General features: G+C 50.6%; 1 protein-coding gene across 4 annotated transcripts; it reads left to right on the forward strand.

Annotated features, from left to right (window-relative positions):
• The first annotated feature begins 427 nt into the window (after positions 1-427).
• Positions 428-19,977, forward strand: slc5a6a (solute carrier family 5 member 6a). Of its 4 annotated transcripts, none has more exons than XM_060041272.1 (18): positions 428-754; positions 5,982-6,075; positions 6,562-6,769; positions 7,486-7,707; positions 8,369-8,434; positions 8,520-8,571; positions 8,662-8,729; positions 9,094-9,248; positions 9,531-9,671; positions 9,977-10,106; positions 11,104-11,192; positions 11,324-11,436; positions 11,644-11,711; positions 11,883-11,969; positions 12,411-12,595; positions 12,809-12,912; positions 14,232-14,353; positions 15,238-19,977. In XM_060041272.1, the coding sequence occupies exons 3-18, from the start codon at positions 6,644-6,646 to the stop codon at positions 15,406-15,408; spliced, it is 1,899 nt and encodes a 632-aa protein (XP_059897255.1). In that variant the 5' UTR covers positions 428-754; positions 5,982-6,075; positions 6,562-6,643; the 3' UTR covers positions 15,409-19,977. The 4 variants fall into 4 exon arrangements, with proteins under 4 accessions (XP_059897255.1, XP_059897253.1, XP_059897254.1 ...); XM_060041270.1 differs by having other exon boundaries at positions 428-709; XM_060041271.1 differs by lacking the exon at positions 428-754 and adding an exon at positions 3,162-3,494.
• The last annotated feature ends 1,601 nt before the right edge of the window (positions 19,978-21,578 follow it).

Consider the following 21,578-nt stretch of genomic DNA (forward strand, 5'->3'; position numbering starts at 1 on the left):
GGGTCCTAATGGAGCAGGTCCTGTCCGTTAGGTCTGAGGTGAACGCCTGTTCAGGTTACACAGGGCCGCTGTGAGTGTTTCGTGACAGAACATGCCCGCAGCATCCTGTGTCTCCGACGGCCCCTCCCCTGATTGGCTGAGGTCTCTGAGCGCCCGTTCCGTCAAGGAGTGAGTCACCTTGGGAAGGGGGGGGGGGGGGGGGGGGGGTCAGAGGAGTGAGTCACCGGGGGTGCAGGAGGGGAGAATAGCATCTGCACCGCTGGGTGTCTTAAAAATACACCATCAAAAAATGTAAATTAATAAATTAATGTAAGTAAATTAATGAATGATGCGAAATACAGCCGCTACCGCCGTTTCCCTGGTTACCCGTCACATGACGTAGTAGAGAACCCGTTCAGGTGATGCCGCGACGTCACTGCGCTCTAATCACGGAGCGCGTCATCACGGTGCGTAACTTGATAAATATATTACGCACAGCAGTTTGTTGTGAGCGGTGTCAAGGGTTCCTCTCCGTCTGTTCGGGTTCGGGTCTGGTCCTGCTCATGGCGGCCTGTGATTGGCTGAGCGCTGCCCCTCCCCCGCCGCAGCACGTGTCTGCCTGAAGCAGCGTGGGGGCGGTCCGTCGCCCATCGCGCTGCTCCGGTCGCACTGCTCCTGCACGAGACGCTGGAGATGTCGGATCCACGGAGGATGACGGCGACTTCAACCGGTAATACCCCCCCCCCCCCCCCCCCCCCCCACCGCTGGTTTGACGGTTAGTGGTTTGAATGGTAGAATCCCGACAGCCGGTGATAACACCGTGGAGGTGGACCGGCGGATATATGTCGGTTACCGCGAGAGGACCCGCGCGGTCCGGGGAGAGGTTAGCCTCGGTTAGCGTCACATGGGAGACCACCTGTCCCGTGATGCCGGGGTCGTGTGGTAAAGGTCTTGGGTGTTAAAGGTCTAGTGCTGCTCCGTTGGAGCCAGCGGCTAGCCCTCAGTCGGGTGGGAATGAATGAAATCAGCTGTTGTGGGACCTGAACCTCACACTGATACTGTGGTCGATGCCTGGGAGTCACGATCTGCGGGGCCCAGCCGTGTGTTTTAATGTGTTTGAATGTTGGGTGCTCCAGTGGTACTATGGACCTGTCAGGATCAGCACGTGGAAACGAACCTGTATCGTGAACATAATTTACGATCCACGTTACTCACGTTATCGGATTACGCATGTAACATGGGTTACTCATGTGGTCGGTCGAGGTTAACGTTTGGCGGGGATTCTCATCTATCCTTCTTTAGAGTTGAATGAATGGAGGAAGTGTCGTAAACAACCCCATCGCTGTTTCATTATTTAGACCCATCATCTCATCGTTGTCTGAGAGAGAGAAAGCACTAGAAATGAAGAGGCCTCCAGTAGTGGCTCTGGGCGGATGGACCCTGATGTCCTGTCATGTTTGAACAACCACTGAGTAACAAACTGTCATGGGTAGGCCTCCAGCTGGCGAACGGCTGATTGACAATCACCGTATCCAATGTTTTTTAGGCATTGTTAAATCTGATTTGTTCCGGGGAGCAGCAGGTGTGTTTTTGAAACCCGAGATTCAACTCCTATTGGGCGGTGTGGTGGCATGTGTGTCTGTCCTAACCCTGCTAATCAGTAAAGATAAGGCCGCCAATCATTCAGTATCTCGGTGTTGACACATGATGAGTTAATGTTCATATCCCACCCTCAGGCCCTGGTGTCACAGGAGGAGGGCTGGACTAAATCTGTTTTGGTTTTATGTGGTCACCTTGAGACTGATCTTCTTGGGTACTTCAGCTGTGAAACAACGTATTGTGATGCACATGCCCTCCTGGTGGGTCATATCTTCATGACTCTGCTCATCTCTTATCTCCTATCTCGGCATGAGAGGCTATGCTGACTAGTCCTGTATCCTGGTTAGAGACGGTAACCAGCGGGTTTAGGAGCAGAGCGGCTGGAGTTATCCAGGATTGGTCTGATGCATATTAATGACGTGTGTGTGTGTGTGTGTGTGTGTGTGTGTGTGTGTGTGTGTGTGTGTGTGTGTGTGTGTGTGTGTGTGTGTGTGTGTGTGTGTGTGTGTGTGTGTGTGTGTGTGTGTGTGTGTGTGTGTGTGTGTCCCCTCCCTTCGGTTTGTATTTATTTATCAGTCGATATTTTGGTCTATCTATTGTTACTCTGTAAGCAAAGATTGTAGTCACAGGCCAGGGGTCATTAAGCACTAGATGATCATCATGTCACACGTGTGTCAGAGGCCGTAGTGTTCTATCCATCTAGCTACAGCTGTGGTGATGCTAGTAACGGCTGTGTTGATGCTAGTAACCGCTGTGTTGATGCTAGTAACGGCTGTGGTGATGCTAGTAACGGCTGTGGTGATGCTAGTAACGGCTGTGGTGATGCTAGTAACCGCTGTGTTGATGCTAGTAACGGCTGTGGTGATGCTAGTAACCGCTGTGTTGATGCTAGTAACAGCTGTGGTGATGCTAGTAACAGCTGTGGTGATGCTGGCTACAGCTGTGGGGTTGCTAGTTATAGCTGTGGGGTTGCTAGTTATAGCTGTGGGGTTGCTAGTAACAGCTGTGGGGTTGCTAGTTTTAGCTATGGGGTTGCTAGTAACAGCTGTGGGGTTGCTAGTTTTAGCTATGGGGTTGCTAGTAACAGCTGTGGGGTTGCTAGTAACAGCTGTGGGGTTGCTAGTTTTAGCTGTGGGGTTGCTAGTTTTAGCTGTGGGGATGGTAGCTTTAGCTGTGGGGATGGTAGCTTTAGCTGTGGGGATGGTAGCTTTAGCTGTGGGGTTGCTAGTTTTAGCTGTGGGGTTGCTAGCTTTAGCTGTGGGGATGTGGTAGCTTTAGCTGTGGGGATGGTAGCTTTAGCTGTGGGGATGGTAGCTTTAGCTGTGGGGATGGTAGCTTTAGCTGTGGGGATGGTAGCTTTAGCTGTGGGGATGGTAGCTTTAGCTGTGGGGATGGTAGCTTTAGCTGTGGGGATGGTAGCTTTAGCTGTGGGGATGGTAGCTTTAGCTGTGGGGATGTGGTAGCTTTAGCTGTGGGGATGGTAGCTTTAGCTGTGGGGTTGCTAGTTTTAGCTGTGGGGATGGTAGCTTTAGCTGTGGGGTTGCTAGTTTTAGCTGTGGGGATGGTAGCTTTAGCTGTGGGGATGGTATCTCCAGTGTTATCTGCCACAGCTGTAAATCTTCTCGCACGTAAAGCCTCCCTTTTCTATTCTTCTGACTATCTCTTCAATCAGCCGAGCTCCCCAGGCTATCTCATCCTCCAGCTACACCCTCAGACAGACAGTGGGCTAACGGTTAACGCTAGCAGCCTAGCCACCCCTACTAAGTAAACCGAGGGCCAATCACCGTCCCTGCCTGGGCGTTGCCTTGGGAACGATAGCTTCCCTGACCCTTTTTTTTTGTAAACCTCTCTGTGCTGTGGCTAGTGTGTAGTGATCGTGACATCACACGCAGCCGACCTGCCGTGCGTCTCGGTCGGTGAGTCTCTGTTCTTTATCCTTTGAAACATCTGAACCTCCTTTGTTTGTTTGAATTAGTTATATTCTCTTCTCTGAGTGAGCTGGAACTCGTGTGGACTTCAGCCACTCGGTCCAACCATCTTGAGGTTCGATATTTCACATGTTTGCGTCTGTGTCTCAGTCGCGGCTCTCACACACTCTCAGCTGTAGGTCAGAAATGATTATTTTGGATTGAGTGCATTTCATTGTGAACACAGACCGATCAGGGAATGATTCCTTGTCTTTGGGTGGTTGTTTCTCTGTTCTTTCTGGAAGGCTGTGAGTGAACCAGCGGTGGGGTGGGGGACCAGTGGTTACCAAGGAGAACAGGGTCAGCCTGTGGTACGTCGGGTCGCCCCAGCAGGCTGCTCTGCTGTAAAGGGCAGTCTGGAGACGGGCCTGGAGACGGGCCTGGAGACAGGCCTGGAGGATGCCTTGAGACGGGTCCAGGCCGTGTGAAGGACAGTGATCTACTGCAACTGTTGGTACTACTCGGGCGGCCCTAACTTAGAAGGTAGAGCAGGATGACCTGTAACCGAACAGTTGCTAGTTCGATGCCCTGCTCCTCCTAGCTAAGTGTTGAGGTGTACCTGGGCGAGACACCTCACCCTAACTGCTCCTGACGAGCTGGCTGTCGCCCTGCGTGGTTGACTCTGCCTCTGGGTATGTGTATATGTGTACTATGAACCGTTATAAATTGCTTTGGATTAAAGCGTCTGCTAAATGCCCTCAATGTAAAAGCTCTATTCCGTTCTTATACCTACTTCTGCTCTGCACTCTGGTGTTGTTCTTTCAATGCTTGACTCTTGAGCCACTATTTTGGTTGCCTGCTTTGCTTGATGCCTGACTTGAAAGTCACGCTGGATAAAAGTGTCTGCTCAGTTACTAGATGATCATGTAACTGAACACGGAGGAGAGCTCCAAGATGGAGCAGAGATAGTTTCTCTGTCAGCAGCACACAAAGTTCAACCTTCACATGGAAGAAACATGGAGACACATAACAAACGCATGACTTTTGTACCATTGAGTCTTTTACAGCTTATGGACTTTGTGCAGATGGCCCGCATCAGGTGGTTAGAATAGTTAAATGGTTGAGAAGAAAGCCTAGAGATAAGTGTGGTTAGGCCTAAACAATTTTTTTGTTTGGTTCCGGTTTCCGACCGACCCTGTCAATTTATGTGCGACCCAAATTATTTTATGAGCTTTAAAAAAAAAAAAAAGGTACAGCACCTCTTCATTCTGTACAAGGATGAGCGAATTTTCTCGTTTTTAAATTAAAACAACCTACCTATCATTCGCTGCCGCTGGAAAAAATAAAATAAAAAAATAAAATAAATTCCCTACCTACCCATGACCTCAACTGACAACCAACAGGAACCAAACTTTTTTTTTTTTTAGGCCTTAACTGGTAAGCCTACCCTAGGGGTTGGTATGGTTAACTGTTGAGATGTCAGCATAGCCATTAATATGGTTAACTGGTTAGCCTAGGCTAGTGTCTAGTATGGTTAACTGGTTAGCCTAGTCTAGTGTTTAGTATGGTTAATTGGTATGACATTAGCCTAGCCATTAGTATGGTTAACGGATCAGATGTTAGCCTAGCGGTCAGTATGGATAACTGGTCAGATGTTAGCCTAGCGGGCAGTATGGATAACTGGTCAGATGTTAGCCTAGCGTTGAGCATGGTTAACTGGTCAGATGTTAGCCTAGCGGGCAGTATGGTTAACTGGTCAGATTTTAGCCTAGCGGGCAGTATGGTTAACTAGGTCATAGGGATCTTGTATTGAGATGCAGGAATCGACCTCGCTGCATGTTTGACCCAACTCGGCATAAGCCAGCAGTTCATTCTCAGTTTGACATCGCGGCGCTGAAGGGATCACCAGGAAGAGACAACATCATTTGTGTGTAACAGTGTAGGTACTCGCGGTACGGGGTCTCACCGCGGGGGGGGTACTACTAACAACACAGCCCTCCCCTGCGCGGCCTTGACGGACAGGTATTCCCGTTTCACAACATGGATCTCGTTACCCGGCATAACTCCGTGAGCCTGTTTACATGGTGCACATGGACTGCCACATGCAGCTCGTACAGTTTGCCGTCCACAATGAACGTCTTTTGCAACGACATTTCACTTGTTGGTCTAGGTAGCATGTTAGGTAGCGTGCTGGGCTACATAGGGGCGGGGCGGGGGGGGGGGGGGGGGGGGGGCGGGGGGGGGGGGGGGGGGGGGCGGGGGGGTGGCCCTCTGGTGATGGAGGTCATTCGAGCTCCACGCTTCGCACGGGGATCCTGCGTGATCATCCTCGTCCAACTCAAGAGGGAGTTGGGTGGTTTGGCGGGGAGGGAAGGAAGCTAGGAGAGAAGGGGGGGGGGGGGGGGGGGAGTCTCTTGTTCCCAGAGCATGTTGGACCATGCTGTGCTCTCCTGTGGGGTGAGAGCGGAGAGGTTGACTCTTCTCCTGGTCCCCCAGGGAGGCGCTGAGCAGAGACCTGGACCCGGACTGACCCCCTTTTAGGACGTTTAAAGAGGAACCGGCTGCACATTGAGTCACCTCCACAGAACAGGTAAGACCGGCTCTTCGTACCTTCTCTCTCCGTCTGTCTCTCTGTCTCTCTGTCTCTCTCTTTGTCTCTTTCTTTATTTTCTTTCATTTTTCTTCTCACCCTCTGTCTGTCTCTTTCCTGTCTTTCTCCTCTGTCTGTCTGTCTCTGTGCGTCTCCGTCTCTCTATATCGGTATCTCTGTCTCACCCTCTAACACGTTCTTATACAGAAACATAAACGACATACTGATGGAGATTTCACAAAACAAAAACGGCTTCCCTGTGAACTATTAACTAAAAGTACTACTAACCCATAGGACAAGTCAAATCGACTGCAGCCTGAAGCAGTGTACTATGATGAGCAATAAGGCCATCCTCTCGAAGCCGGGGTAATCTCACAGCTCACCTCCGGTCTCAAGCCCACTCAAATCCACTAGATCTCCGCTCTGTGTGGATCATTACTGTCAACAATGGAAGATGGTAATGATCTCAGTTTGTCTCTTTCTCAGGGAGTTTATGGAGAGGAGCTAACTTGGCTGTACTGAGCCGCCCCCAGCTTTCCCGCGCTCCCCCGCCCTCTCCAGCTGCATCATGGGAGGCGTAGTCCAGATGCACTTCAGCACGGTGGACTATGTGATCTTTGCGTTGCTGCTGGTGGCGTCGACGGGCATCGGCCTCTTCTACGCCTTCTCCGGGGGGCGCCAGCGGACCACGCAGGTGAGACGGCGCACAGGTGAGGGCTTCCTGCTCAGTGAGGCCTCCAGGGGGACGACGGACCTCTGGGTTTGGAGCCCGTAACCGTTGGGGCCGGGAGCAGACATCCTGACCTCTGCACCTCCTCTGACCTGACTGGGGGGGTGTACAGACTAGGGCTTTGTCTCCGAACTTCGTTATTCTAATATAATTAGACTATAAAAAAATAAATCAAAATTCGAACGAATATTAGGCAGCCCTTAATATTGGAACCTGTTATGGGCAGGCCAAGAGGGAGAGACGTCGGAGAACCCCACGCAGTCTATTCATAATATTGTAATGACCACGGAAGAGGCAGTGAATGAAGTATTGATTAGACAGCAGCGATTTATTAGAAACCCAATAAACCGTTGGAACACGCAAGACCGGTAACCATAGCAACGCCGGTAAACAAACCTCGCAAAGCCCAATCCAGGTCTTACTGAAGGCATTTAATGGTCAAAATATATTATTAATAAATATTCAAATATTAATATTAATAAACAAACAAACTTCGAATATGATTTTTGGGCAAAAGTCTAAGCGAAAGTAAAGTGTCCAGACGCTCCCAGTCCATCAGGGGGGCTATGGTGTCCAGACGCTCCCAGTCCATCAGGGGGGCTATGGTGTCCAGACGCTCCCAGTATCGCCCCCAGCCCAGCAGGGGGCGGCGGTGGTCTGACGTGCGCTCTGTCCCTCAGGAGTTCCTGCTGGCGGACCGCTCCATGAGCTGCCTCCCGGTGTCGCTGTCGCTGCTGGCCACCTTCCAGTCGGCCGTGGCCATCCTGGGAGCGCCGTCGGAGGTGTACACCTTCGGCACGCAGTACTGGTTCCTGGGCTGCTCCTACTTCCTGGGGCTGCTCATCCCCGCCCACGTCTTCATCCCCGTCTTCTACCGCCTGCGCCTGTCCAGCGCCTACGAGGTAGGCCGCGGCTAGCCGCCAGCTAACCCCTAGCTAGCCGCCAGCTAACCCCTAGATAGCATCGCTTACTGGTACTGAATATCAGCTAGATGGCTACGTTAGCATTAGCTGGTCAGCAATGACCTGTTAGCCCTACCCATTTAGCCCTACCCAGTTAGCATCAGCCAGTTAGCCCTACCCAGATAGCATCAGCTAGTTAGCCCTACCCAGATAGCATCAGCCAGTTAGCCCTACCCAGATAGCATCAGCCAGTTAGCCCTACCCAGAAGCATCAGCTAGTTAGCCCTACCCAGATAGCGTCCGCCAGTTAGCCCTACCCAGATAGCGTCCGCCAGTTAGCCCTACCAAGATAGCATCAGCCAGTTAGCCCTACAAAGATAGCATCAGCCAGTTAGCCCTACCCAGATAGCATCAGATAGTTAGCCCTACCCAGTTAGCAATACCAACCGGATTCTCCCCCCTTAATCCTACCCTTCTGGCCCTACACAGTGAGTCCTACCCAGTTAGCATTACCCAGTTTAGCCCTCCCAGTTAGCCTCCCCAGCCCTCGGCTTCAGTGTTGAGTTGTGGCTCAGTGTTGAGTTGTGGTTCAGTGTTTAGTTGTGGTTCAGTGTTGTGTTGTCTCCCTGGGGTGAGCGTTGAGTTGTGTCTCCCTGCTCAGTATCTGGAGCTGCGCTTCAACAAGACGGTCCGGATCTGTGGGACGATCACCTTCATCTTCCAGATGGTAACTAACGCACAACGCTTATGAGCGTGCATACTGAGGGCTGTGTGCAGATTAGAGCGCCATGTTGATTTGTTGTCCCGCCCAGGTGATCTACATGGGGGTGGTGCTGTACGCCCCCGCGCTGGCCCTCAACGCAGGTACGACCACCAGGAGAACCTGAAGAAGTATACCTTAACATACCCAACAACTGGGGTCTTTTTAACCTTTGTTTTGGTTTTGTGTTGCAGTAACTGGGTTTGACCTCTGGGGGGCGGTGTTGGCTATGGGCCTTGTGTGCACACTGTACACTGCACTGGTAAGGCACTGAAATATCCACCCTGTCCCTTAGCCTGGGCCTGATGTTTGCATGTAGCTTCAGGCTAATGTTAGCCCTAAGCTTTGGCCTGATGTTAACACTTAACTTGGGCCTGATGTTAGCACTTAACCTGGGGCCTGACGTTAGCACTTAACTTGGAGCTGATGTTAGCACTTATCTCAGGCCTGATGTTGGCACTTAGCTTTTGCGTAACGTTAGCCCTGAGCTTCAGCTTAACGTTAGCCCTGAGCTTCAGCTTAACGTTAGCCCTTAGCTTTAGCTTAACGTTGACCCTTAGCTTTAGCCGCTCCTTAGACCGTAGCGGGTGCCTGACTAACCTGAAGCGTGGCTGTTTGTGGTCCAGGGAGGTCTGAAGGCGGTGATCTGGACGGACGTGTTCCAGACGGTGGTGATGTTCGCCGGGCAGCTGGCGGTCATCGTGGTGGGGACCAGCCAGGCCGGGGGCATCTCCGAGGTGTGGAGGAAGGCCATGAACGGCAGCCGCATCGCCTCCCTGGAGTAAGGACGCCACTACTCGGCTCGTAATATAGCTAATGCTGCTCATCTAACTTTGCTGGTGGTCTTACTACTAGTTCTAATGCTACTGCCGCTGGTGCTAATTATGCTAATGCTGCTAATGCTACCGCTGCTAATGCTACCGCTGCTAATGCTAATGCTACTACTGCTAATGCTTCCACTACGATGTATTGCTACATAAAGACTTGGTACTGCTACCCCGGCTATATGTGAATACCTTCCGCTATACGTGACTAATGTTCCTGGATTGATGCGTGGTCGCAGCCTGAACCCCGACCCCCTGGAGAGGCACACCTTCTGGACGCTGGGCGTGGGCGGGGTCTTCCTGATGCTGGCGCTGTACGGCGTGAACCAGGCCCAGGTCCAACGCTACCTGAGCTCCAGGACGGAGAGGGAGGCCGTGATGTAAGGCCTACCCCACCCACCCAGCTGCCTATGGCTTTATCCTAGCCTACACCACCCTACACCACCAACCTCTGCTCTACCCTACCAACCTAGCTACCTGTAGCTTTATCCACCCCTTCACCTCCCCACCCTATTCAGGCCTACACCACCGGACCCTAGCTTACACCTACAACACCATCATACACCACCCTAACCCTACTCTACACCACTCTCACTCTACCCTACACTAATATCCTGGAGGTGGTTGAATAAGGTTCTCCTGGAGGTGGTTGAATAAGGTTCTCCATGTTCCCCGTGTTCTCCAGGTCTTGCTACGTGGTGTTCCCGTGCCAGCAGATCGTTCTGTCTCTGGGCTGTCTCATGGGGCTGGTGATGTTCGCCCGCTACGGAGAGGACAGCCCTCTGGACAAGGGCTACGTCAAGACCAAGGACCAGGTCAGTGTCCCAGCACGCTCTTATTGTGAAGCCAAGGACCAGGTCAGTGTCCCAGCACGCTCTTATTGTGAAGCCAAGGACCAGTTCAGTCTCTCAGCACGCTCTTATTGTGAAGACAAGGACCAGGTCAGTCTCTCAGCACGCTCTTATTGTGAAGCCAGGTCAGTGTCCCAGTATGCTCTTATTGTGAAGACCAGGTCAGTGTCCCAGCACGCTCTTATTGTGAAGACAAGGACCAGGTCAGTGTCTCAGCACGCTGTTATTGTGAAGACAAGGACCAGGTCAGTCTCTCAGCACGCTCTTATTGTGAAGACAAGGACCAGGTCAGTGTCCCAGCACGCTCTTATTGTGAAGACAAGGACCAGGTCAGTCTCTCAGCACGCTCTTATTGTGAAGCCAGGTCAGTGTCTCAGCACGCTCTTATTGTGAAGCCAGGTCAGTGTTTCAGCCACGCTCTTATTGTGAAGACAAGGACCAGGTCAGTGTTTCAGCACGCTCTTATTGTGAAGACTAGGTCAGTGTCTCAGCACACTCTTAATGTGAAGACTAGGTCAGGGTCTCAGCCACGCTCTGAAGACCAGGTCAGTTTCTCCGTCACGCCCTTAATGTGATTACCAGGTTCAGTGTCCCAGCCACGCTCTTAATGTGAAGACCAGGTCAGTGTCTCAGCCATGCTCACTGGGCGCTGTGCTCTTATTGTGAAGAGACGCTGGGCGCTGTGCTCTTATTGTGTAGAGACGCAGGGCGCTGTGCTCTTAATGTATAGAGACGCTGGGCGCTGTGCTCTTAATGTGAAGAGACGCAGAGTGCTGTGCTCTTAATGTGAAGAGACACTGGGTTTTGCGCTCTTAATGTGAAGAGACACTGGGTTTTGCGCTCTTAATGTGTAGAGACACTGGGTTTTGCGCTCTTAATGTGTAGAGACACTGGGCGCTGCGCTCTTAATGTGAAGGCCCGCATGGGTGATTGAGGAATCCTGTGCCCCTCCTGCCTGTAGATGGTGCTCTACTTCGTGATGGACGTCTTCAGAGACCTGCCGGGTCTGCCTGGTCTCTTCGTGGCCTGCCTCTTCAGTGGAGCTCTCAGGTAACGCTTTATTACACAACTATATATTGTATAGCTGGTATTATAGGAGTAGTAGTTAACACCATAGGTGATTCATTGTATATATATATTGTTTGTGTATATATATATATATATTATATCTTCCCCCCCAGTACAATCTCTTCGGCCTTCAACTCCCTAGCAACAGTAACCATGGAGGACCTTATCAAGCCCTTTTTCCCAAACATGACTGAAGCCAAAGCTACGCTGCTCTCCAAGGCTCTAGGTCAGTGTTTATGCTGCTCTGCCCCCTGGTGTCTATGTAGTGTATAGCAGGGTACTGCCCCCCGGTGTCTATGTAGTGTATAGCAGGGTACTGCCCCCCGGTGTCTATGTAGTGAATAGCAGGGTACTGCCCCCCGGTGTCTATGTGGTGTGTAGCAGGGTACTGCCCCCTGGTGTCTGGTCGTGACTGTGCTCTCTGTGTCCCCAGCCCTTGGCTACGGTCTGGTGTGTCTGGCCATGGCCTACGTCGCCTCCCTCATGGGTTCGGTTCTCCAGGTGAGTGGAAGGATCTTTGACGTATTCTAAAGGCTCTGTTAAAGTACAGTTTAGAACCCATGGAGCCCTCTGCCGCCCCAGTGTGTTCAGATGTTGTCACGTTTATTTTGGGGCCTGAGAGGTCCTGTCTTGGACTACAGGGTGAATGAGTGAATGTTCCTCTGTCTGCAGGCGGCCTTCAGCATCTTCGGCATGGTGGGAGGACCCCTACTGGGCCTCTTCTGCCTCGGCATGTTCTTCCCCTGGGCCAACTCCACGGTAAGGAGGTTCTGCTGTCTGGGGGTTCTGCTGTCTGGGGGTTCTGCTGTCTTGGGGGTTCTGCTGTCTGGGGGGTTCTCCTCTCTGGGGGGTTCTGCTGTCTGGGGGTTCTGCTGTCTGGGGGTTCTGCTGTCTGGGGGGTTCTGCTGTCTGGGGGTTCTCCTCTCTGGGGGGTTCTGCTGTCTGGGGGTTCTCCTCTCTGGGGGGTTCTGCTGTCTGGGGGGTTCTGCTGTCTGGGGGGTTCTGCTGTCTGGGGGTTCTGCTGTCTGGGGGGTTCTGCTGTCTGGGGGTTCTAGTTAGGAAGCTACTCTGACCCATGGCTTGTGGCACACTATAAGGCTATTTTAATGTTTCTAATGAGTTCCTCAGTGTTTCATAGTCTTCTCTCTCTCCCCCCCTCCCTCTCTCTCCCCCCTCTATCCTCCCTCCCTCTCCCTCCAGGGGGCTCTGGTGGGCCTGTTCTCAGGTTTGGCCATGGCCTTCTGGATCGGGATAGGCAGCTTCGTGATGCGTCTGCCAGGCCCCGACCTGCTGCCGTCCGCCAACACGACGGCCCCGCCCCTCCTGGGCAACATGACGACGGTTGCCATGACGACGCTGGTCAGCGCCATGACGACCAAGACTAGGTAAAGACGCCCCCGCTGCAGTACGAAAGGTGCGCTTGTCGCAACACTCTATGTCTAAAGGTATATATGTATATCTAGGAGCGGGTGGGACTAAAGTGTGTGTGTGTGTGTGTGTGTGTGTGTGTGTGTGTGTGTGTGTGTGTGTGTGTGTGTGTGTGTGTGTGTGTGTGTGTGTGTGTGTGTGTGTGTGTGTGTGTGTGTGTGTGTGTTCAGGCCCAGTGGGGTGGAGGCCATCTACAACCTGTCCTACATGTGGTACAGCGCCCACAACTCTGCTACCGTGGTGCTGGTGGGGCTGCTGGTCAGCCTGATCACAGGTACACTCGCTCCCTCTATACTCGCTCTATACTCACTCTATACTCGCTCTACACTCGCTCTATGCTCACTCTATTCTCGCTCTATACTCGCTCTATGCTCACTCTATACTCGCTCTACGCTCACTCTATACTCGCTCTATACTCACTCGCTCTATACTCACTCGCTCTATACTAAGGCTGGGGGTAAACGATTATTTATCAAACGATTAATCGGGCGATTATTTTTTCGGACGTTTTTTATTTATTTTTTTCTGTTGCTCGATTAATAAAAACCATAATGTATCTCAAATAAATACCAAAAAAATCTTAATAATATACTTTATTTAATACGGAACCCGTAAAGGGACATGAAAAAAATGTGTGCGCATACTCTCTTGCGCTCCGCCTCCAACTACGAGATGGTTAGTTACATCTTTCCTGCTGTCGGCTCCCAGACCGAGGAGCACAGGTGATACGTTCCCTCCAGGTCCGATGCGCTCTCGGGGGCATGACCCTTCACTTTGACCGACAGTGAGTCTGCTTATAGGTCGGAATATGATGGAATGAAGTGGCCACCGATTCTTGACAGGCTGGGTATTTTATTCTTACACACAACCGGACTCGTTCATGACTTCACTAGACTGACACGCACGCTATCGCTCGCTCTCCTCGCTCGTCCACCTACTCGCTGACGACACACACACACACACACACACACACACACACACACACACACACACACACACACACACACACACACACACACACACACACACACACACACACACACACACACACACACACACACACACACACACACACACACACACACAGCCAGTGATATGCGCACGATGTTTCCCCATGCTCATGAGATACTTTCTCGTTCGCACGAGATACTTTCTCATGCGCACGAGATACTTTCTCGTTTGAGATGCTCCAACATTGCCAAGAGTGCAAATCACAACACCTTTCCGTTTAGGACTTAACTTGAAGTATTTCCATACCTTTGATGATTTCGTGCGCGGACATTTTCCTTTATTGTGACTTTCGTCCATTTCTCCGTCGAAAATCGTCGACGGAGAAATTTGACGTAGACGAATTTTTGACGTCGACACGTCGACGTCATCGACGCATCGCTACAGCTCTACTCTATACTCGCTCTATACTCGCTCACTCACCCACTCTCTACCTGGAATAATGTGTGTGTGTGTGTGTGTGTGTGTGTGTGTGTGTGTGTGTGTGTGTGTGTGTGTGTGTGTGTGTGTGTGTGTGTGTGTGTGTGTGTGTGTGTGTGTGTGTGTGTGTGTGTGTGTGTGTGTGTGTGTGTGTGTGTGTGTCAGGGCCCATGAAGGAGAAGGACCTGACCCCCGGGACAGTGTTCCCGGTGTTGGGCACCCTGCTGTTCTTCCTGCCCGAGCGCTACAAGGAGAAGCTGTGCTGCGTGACCCCACTGGGCCACAAGGTAAGGCCTGGGGAGGGTAAAGGTTAAGGGTCGTGACCCCACTGGGCCACAAGGTAAGGCCTGGGGAGGGCTAGGGCTAAAGGTTAAGGGTCCCTAGGTGGAGGGTTAAGGTAAGGGTCCCTAGGTTGAGGGTTAAGACAAGGGCTTCTAGGTTAAAGGGTAATTCCGGTGTAAAATGGATCTGGGATATGTTTTGTATGATAACGAGTTGAAACGTTCGTTGTGGAGCACAAAAACCTCATATAGACGCATTCTTCAGTTGGCTTTTTTTAGACGAGTCTATCAAAACACTATAAACTTGGAACGAAGGGGGCACTGGTTATGGTAAAAACTAAATCGCTATTTTAAACCACTTAAAAGGCTAAAAGTAGCCCGACACTTCTTTGGTAGTATAATAAGGGTCTTAACATATAAAACAAGGCATTGAGAATTTTGTAAGTGTACAGATTGTTTATTAAAAATGACATTTTATACACACAATACCATCAGTAGATCCCCCGTCAACGCCATTTTGTTTTTAAGACTCGATAAGTAGATTGGCGAACACAGAGCTTGCGTGTTGCTGACGGATATCACAAGCTATATCACATATCCCAGATCCATTTTACACCGGAATTACCCTTTAAGGTAAGGGTCCCTAGGTTAAGGTAAGGGTCCCTAGGCTGAGGGTTAAGGTAAGGGTCTCTAGGTTAAGGTAAGGGTCTCTAGGTTAAGGTAAGGGTCTCTAGGTTAAGGTAAGGGTCTCTAGGTTAAGGTAAAGGTCCCTAGGTTAAGGTAAGGGTCTCTAGGTTAAGGTAAAGGTCCCTAGGTTGAGGGTTAAGGTAAGGGTCTCTAGGTTAAGGTAAGGGTAAAGGTTAAGGGCTAACGTGCGCTGTGGTCCTCAGCATAAGGACGCCCAGCCCTACCTGACGGCCCAGAAGGAGAACCAGGAGGAGGTGGAGGAGGAGGTGGGGGGGCGCAAGGGGGCGGGGGAGAAGCTGGTGGAGGCCGGCCTGGCCGCCCCTCGGGCCTCCACCTCCCTGAGCCCCCACCCCTCCGAAGAGACCGCCCTCTAACACACACACACACACACACACACACACACACACACACACACACACACACACACACACACACACACACACACACACACACACACACACACACACACACACACACACACACACACACACACACACACACACACACACACACACACGCTGCCAAAATCGTCGTGGAGACAACGGCGTCACCTGACCGTGGGACACCGTCCCGCCCGGGAGGTCAGAGGTCAAGGCGAGGATCTCGTCTACTGAACAGTTCGCCACTCTGCGTGTTTTTCTAAGTTATTTTTGTACAGAAGACGAAGAGCACATTTTATCTCCAAGAGAATATAATATTATAAAAGAAAGAAGAATAACTGACGAGCTCCGAGATGAAGTCCATGTACCTCAGTTCAGCAGAGTCCAGACCTGCTCCCGCTGGCCCCAGACCCCCCCCCCCGTCCTAATGAGGCCCTGGTTGAGAGCCTATGGGGTCCCCTGTCCAGCTGCGCCACAGAGCCTATGGGGTCCAGCTGCGCCACAGAGCCTATGGGTTCCCCTGTCTAGCTGCGCCACAGAGCCTATGGGTTCCCCTGTCTAGCTGCGCCACAGAGCCTATGGGGTCCCCTGTCTAGCTGCGCCACGGTGTGAACACGCCAATTTAGATGACCTGTCGGGTCGGCAGCAGTACCTGGAACCTCTTCAGGCCTATAGGAGCACAGGAAGAAACCTGTGGATGTGATGTCACTTCCTGCTGGTGTTTCTGCTCATATGCTTGTCAAGGAGATTACCTGTCTACAGCTGGGCTAACCTTCATGGAGCGTGGCTAGCGGTGGAGCTACAGCTGGACTAACCTTCCTGTAGTGTTGGCTAGCGGTGGAGCTACAGCTGGGCTAACCTTCCTGTAGTGTTGGCTAGCGGTGGAGCTACAGCTGGGCTAACCTCCCTGTAGTGTTGGCTAGCGCTGGAGCTACAGCTGGGCTAACCTTCCTGTAGTGTTGGCTAGCGGTGGAGCTACAGCTGGGCTAACCTCCCTGTAGTGTTGGCTAGCGCTGGAGCTACAGCTGGGCTAACCTCCCTGTAGTGTTGGCTAGCGGTGGAGCTACAGCTGGGCTAACCTTCCTGTAGTGTTGGCTAGCGGTGGAGCTACAGCTGGGCTAACCTCCCTGTAGTGTTGGCTAGCGCTGGAGCTACAGCTGGGCTAACCTTCCTGTAGTGTTGGCTAGCGGTGGAGCTACAGCTGGGCTAACCTCCCTGTAGTGTTGGCTAGCGGTGGAGCTACAGCTGGGCTAACCTTCCTGTAGTGTTGGCTAGCGCTGGAGCTACAGCTGGGCTAACCTTCCTGTAGTGTTGGCTAGCGGTGGAGCTACAGCTGGGCTAACCTCCCTGTAGTGTTGGCTAGCGCTGGAGCTACAGCTGGGCTAACCTTTGGCGTAGTGATAAGTGATGATGTAGTTGAGTAGGTATAAGGATGAACACAGCGCCACAGCAGCCTGTCCAGCCAAACGCATCCACCGTGTTTCACATTAGACACTTCAGCTAGCTTACTTTTACATACCTGTTAGCTAGTCTGCTTGACTCTGGACTCCGAACTCTGACCTGCTACTCTAGAACTGCTCTTTGAATCCTAGATCTGCTCTTTAAGTCCTAGCTCTTGCCCTGCTCTTTGCCGTACACGGTTAACCGATCAGCGAAGATGGTGAATAAACGCACGGCCCCGCAGGTGAACAGCGGTGCCTCACATCCTGTTGCTCGGCTTCAAAGTAAAAGTCCCCCTCAGGATTCCGAATCAACCGTCTGGATATTCTTCGTGGCACCGACTCAGTGGTCCTAGTCAACCCCGCCCCCCCTTCTGGTTCTGAATAGCGTCTGTGTGGTAGTGTAGTGTGTCTTCATAGGCTAGTGGGTCTCCGTCAGACCTCAGAGGCGGTCAGCGGCAGGTCCGGACCTGAGAGAAGAGCAGGGTTCATCCTGGTCTTCCCAGGCCTTACCCCGGGAGGTACCACTAGACCGCCACCTTTTATAAGGCAACGTCGTCACTGGTAGCGTTTGTGATGCAGGGTAACGTGTTTTTTTTTTTTTAACCAGATGTTATTACATGTCACTGTAATGTGTTTCAAGTCGTTCTTGGTAACTGAAGTGCCCTCTGGGCAGAGCGGATGTCGTGGTGGACCCCTGTGGTGTTTTACTTGAGTGTTTTTATATTTGAGGTCTGAACTCTGTGAACCGGTTCACTGCCTCCCTCCGTCAGGGCGCCCTGAGCTCAGCATTACGGTGAGCAAACCTTTGGCCACCATCACGTGGATGTCCGTGCGCAGCGTTGCCAGATTGGGAGAGATATCCCGTCCAAACCTGGCCCAATCTGGCAACGCGGTCAGTACTGCAACCGTTCCATATGTCCAGTGTGTTTTATACTTGTTATAATGATGGCCAATCACAAAGCCACTGGTTAGGTCATGTGACACGTGGTGGTAAACCCGGGGCCTTTGTGATGTCATCGTTCTCATCTCTCTCCCCTCCCCTCTCTCCCCCCCCCCCCCCCCCCCTCCTTACTCGAGCTCTGAACCCCCCCCCCTTTTACAAAAGCATATAGAATGTGATGTCACCCCCATAGTTTTGATAATTATTTTCTCTTATACAAATTATATTATGAATTATATTTGTATATGTTTCGTAACTTCACATGAAGCCTGCCTACATTTCCTGGGTTGAAATGTAGCTGTACAATTCTATATGCAAGGACCATGAAATGTGTTTTAGTGAAGCGCTGTTGGGATGTGGCACTGTCTGTACTGTAGTCCGTACTGTCGATGGAAGACGTCTTTGATTTATTTTCTATTTTATTTGCCGTCGCTTGTTTGAATTGTTCCTTTTTTGTGTGTTTGCAGACTTGCTACATCCCATAATTTAGCATTAGCATTCACAGCCAATCAAAACATTTCCATGGTTCCTGAAAGGTTTTTTATCTTTTGTATGACATCCTTTAAAGATGTTCCTCATTTGGTATGAAAACAGATCTATAATATTTTTGATGATTTATATTGATTGTTTATTAGACATACCTGAAATTACTTGAAGTGTACATCTGTGATGCTACTCCCCAAACAACTGGTAGGCCTTCTGTCCCCAAACAGCCAGTCTAGACTGGCTGGTAGGCCTCCTGTCCCCAAACAGCCAGTCTAGACTGGTTGGTAGGCCTTCTGTCCCCAAACAGCCAGTCTAGACTGGTTGGTAGGCCTCCTGTCCCCAAACAGCCAGTCTAGACTGGGTGGTAGGCCTCCTGTCCCCAAACAGCCAGTCTAGACTGGGTGGTAGGCCTTCTGCCCCAAACAGCCAGTCTAGACTGGGTGGTAGGCCTTCTCTGACCCCAAACAGCCAGTCTTGACTGGGTGGTAGGCCTTCTCTAGACTGGTTGGTAGGCCTTCTGCCCCAAACAGCCGGTCTAGACTGTGTGGTAGGCCTTCTCTGTCCCCAAACAGCCAGTCTAGACTGGGCGGTAGGCCTTCTCCTCTAGACTGGGCGGTAGGCCTTCTCCTCTAGACTGGGCGGTAGGCCTTCTCCTCTAGACTGGGCGGTAGGCCTTCTCCTCTAGACTGGGCGGTAGGCCTTCTCCTCTAGACTGGGCGGTAGGCCTTCTCCTCTAGACTGGGCGGTAGGCCTTCTCCTCTAGACTGGGCGGTAGGCCTTCTCCGCTAGACTGGGCGGTAGGCCTTCTCCTCTAGACTGGGCGGTAGGCCTTCTCCGCTAGACTGGGCGGTAGGCCTTGTCCTCTAGGCTGGGTGGTAGGCCTTGTCCTCTAGGCTGGGTGGTAGGCCTTGTCCTCTAGGCTGGGCGGTAGGCCTTCTCCGCTAGACTGGGCGGTAGGCCTTGTCCTCTAGGCTGGGTGGTAGGCCTTCTCCTCTAGGCTGGGCGGTAGGCCTTCTCCTCTAGGCTGGGCGGTAGGCCTTCTCCTCTAGGCTGGGCGGTAGGCCTTGTCCTCTAGGCTGGGCGGTAGGCCTTCTCCTCTAGGCTGGGCGGTAGGCCTTCTCTTTCCCCGAGTGCTCAGATATGTCGGTGATACTGTTATTCTTTCACTGTGATAGCCCTCCCAGAGTGCTCTTAAGCCTCTGTTTTAATTATTTAATAATTATTTACGGTCGGGAGCTATGGAATGATCGGTCCTGTTAGCATTGATCCGTTGCCTTCTCCGGATACTTTTTTCTTCAAAGTATTTAACTCTTCAGAGACGCCTTTTTGAATAATTTATCGATCATGATTAATAGTGTCTTATTTTCTAGAGAAAGATTTCCCCTAAAGTATCAAACTGTCTAGAGAAACCTTTCCATTGGAAGTTTTCTAACACCAGAAAGGTTTCCCTTTACTGTACCCGTAACTTAGAAAATCTATATCTAGAGATTCTATAGCTAGAGTGATTATCTAGAAAACCCTTCAGGGAGTATATGACAAGAGGAGCATTGCACTTAGTAATTTCCAGTGATAATAAATCCAATGGTATTTATTATGCTGTCATCCGTTGAGTCTTCTGGCCAACATTCCTACAGAGCGCACCTCTCTCTGTGTTGATGTGGAACTTTGTCCTGATTAAACTGCTCCTCAAATCCATCCTGTTTCCACATCTTCCTTTCCCCACCACATCCACCACCTTCACCGGTACCCTGCTGGGCCAGACCTCCAGTGAACCTTCGAGACATGAGTTAGACCAGACCTACACCAACCAAGCTCCGCTAAAAACTAAGATTGTACCACAACTCTACGACAACTCCCGGTAAACGGGGAACTATCATTATATCGAACAATTGACACCTGATGGATGATTTACATTTTGGATTGCAGACCTCAGGTGCCAATGCTTTCATGATAATTTAAGTGTGTGTGTGTGTGTGTGTCTATATAAATATGAATGTTAAAAATATTCCTGAGTTGGTTCAACTTGACTTGAGTAAACTGAGCTCAGTGTTCCACTGGGTGTCGCCACATCCCAGGGTAGACGCTGTCCGGTGAGAAGATAATGAAGTGTGGGGTTCAACATGTTGTCTTCCTTCCAGCGGCTAGTTGGCCTCTAGTCAGTGACTGTACTTTGAAAAAACGCTCCGGTGCTCAGGACTCCTGCTTGGGCGTCTTGCTCAAATAACCACATAGCGGAGGCCAGGTAGAGAATGGAACCAGCAACCCATCCTAGTGCAAGAAGACATTAGAGCTCCTATGTATGTATGTGTGCTCCACACACACTCCTACCCCATATGTTAACTGGTGCGCCTGCAGTCTTGAAGACATTCACAGTGGTTTCAAAATCGATCCACTTGTGACATCACAAGTGGGCGTGAGCACCCAGATGCATGATGGGTAGATCATCTCCCTCACCCCTGGTGGCAGCATATAGACAAACAATATGTACCTAGAATAATTATGTATGAATGTAAACAGATTTTAATTTAAAGTGGTTACTTTGCAAATATGGAACACCATTTTAAGTCATTATTCAATAAATAAATACATAAAGAACTAAAAAATGCATTTCCTGCAGAATATCCGTTGAGTGCTGATGTGCGAAGTGAGGTTAAAAATGTTTTAATAAAGCCAAGTTTAAGACGTAAAGATGTTGATTAGCTTACTTCAAGTGAAAAGATTCGAAAAGTCTAAATGGAGTTAACAATGTAAACATGCACACAATTAAAAAAAAATCAAATGGTTGGAAAGAAAAAGCAAGGTGGTTGTAATCATTTGAGGTACAATATACTGAATACCGTAACCATTTAAGCTTAACATTGTGTTTCCAGGTTAAATATTGACATTGTTAGGCTCCGCGATGTCTGAAGGGGTTAGCTTTTGGATAGCCACCTAGGGCTTGGGCAGGTGATGTCATCACGCTCCGAGCTGCGCTCAGAGATGTCAACGATAGCAACTGAAAATATACGAGCGGGTTTAAAATGTTATCGAAAATCTGTTAGACAGATTTGAAGATCAAAATGGTGGATTTGTTAAACGTTTGAAGTATTTGAAGTGTCAGAGAATGGGCTGACGGAATCAAACTCCTCCCATTGACTTCCACTGTAAAATTTACTTTTAAAAAGTTGGATATCATTTTTTATGTATTTAAATTAGAAAAGTAGTAGCGATCGATTCCAAGCTAAGGACATTTTAACAATGGAATGAAGTTATAACCAAGCTGTATTGAGAGTAACGCTGTCCTGTATCACTGTTGG

This window comes from Gadus macrocephalus, chromosome 21 (genome assembly GCF_031168955.1).
Source record: "Gadus macrocephalus chromosome 21, ASM3116895v1".
In the NCBI taxonomy this organism is placed as follows: Eukaryota; Metazoa; Chordata; class Actinopteri; order Gadiformes; family Gadidae; genus Gadus; species Gadus macrocephalus.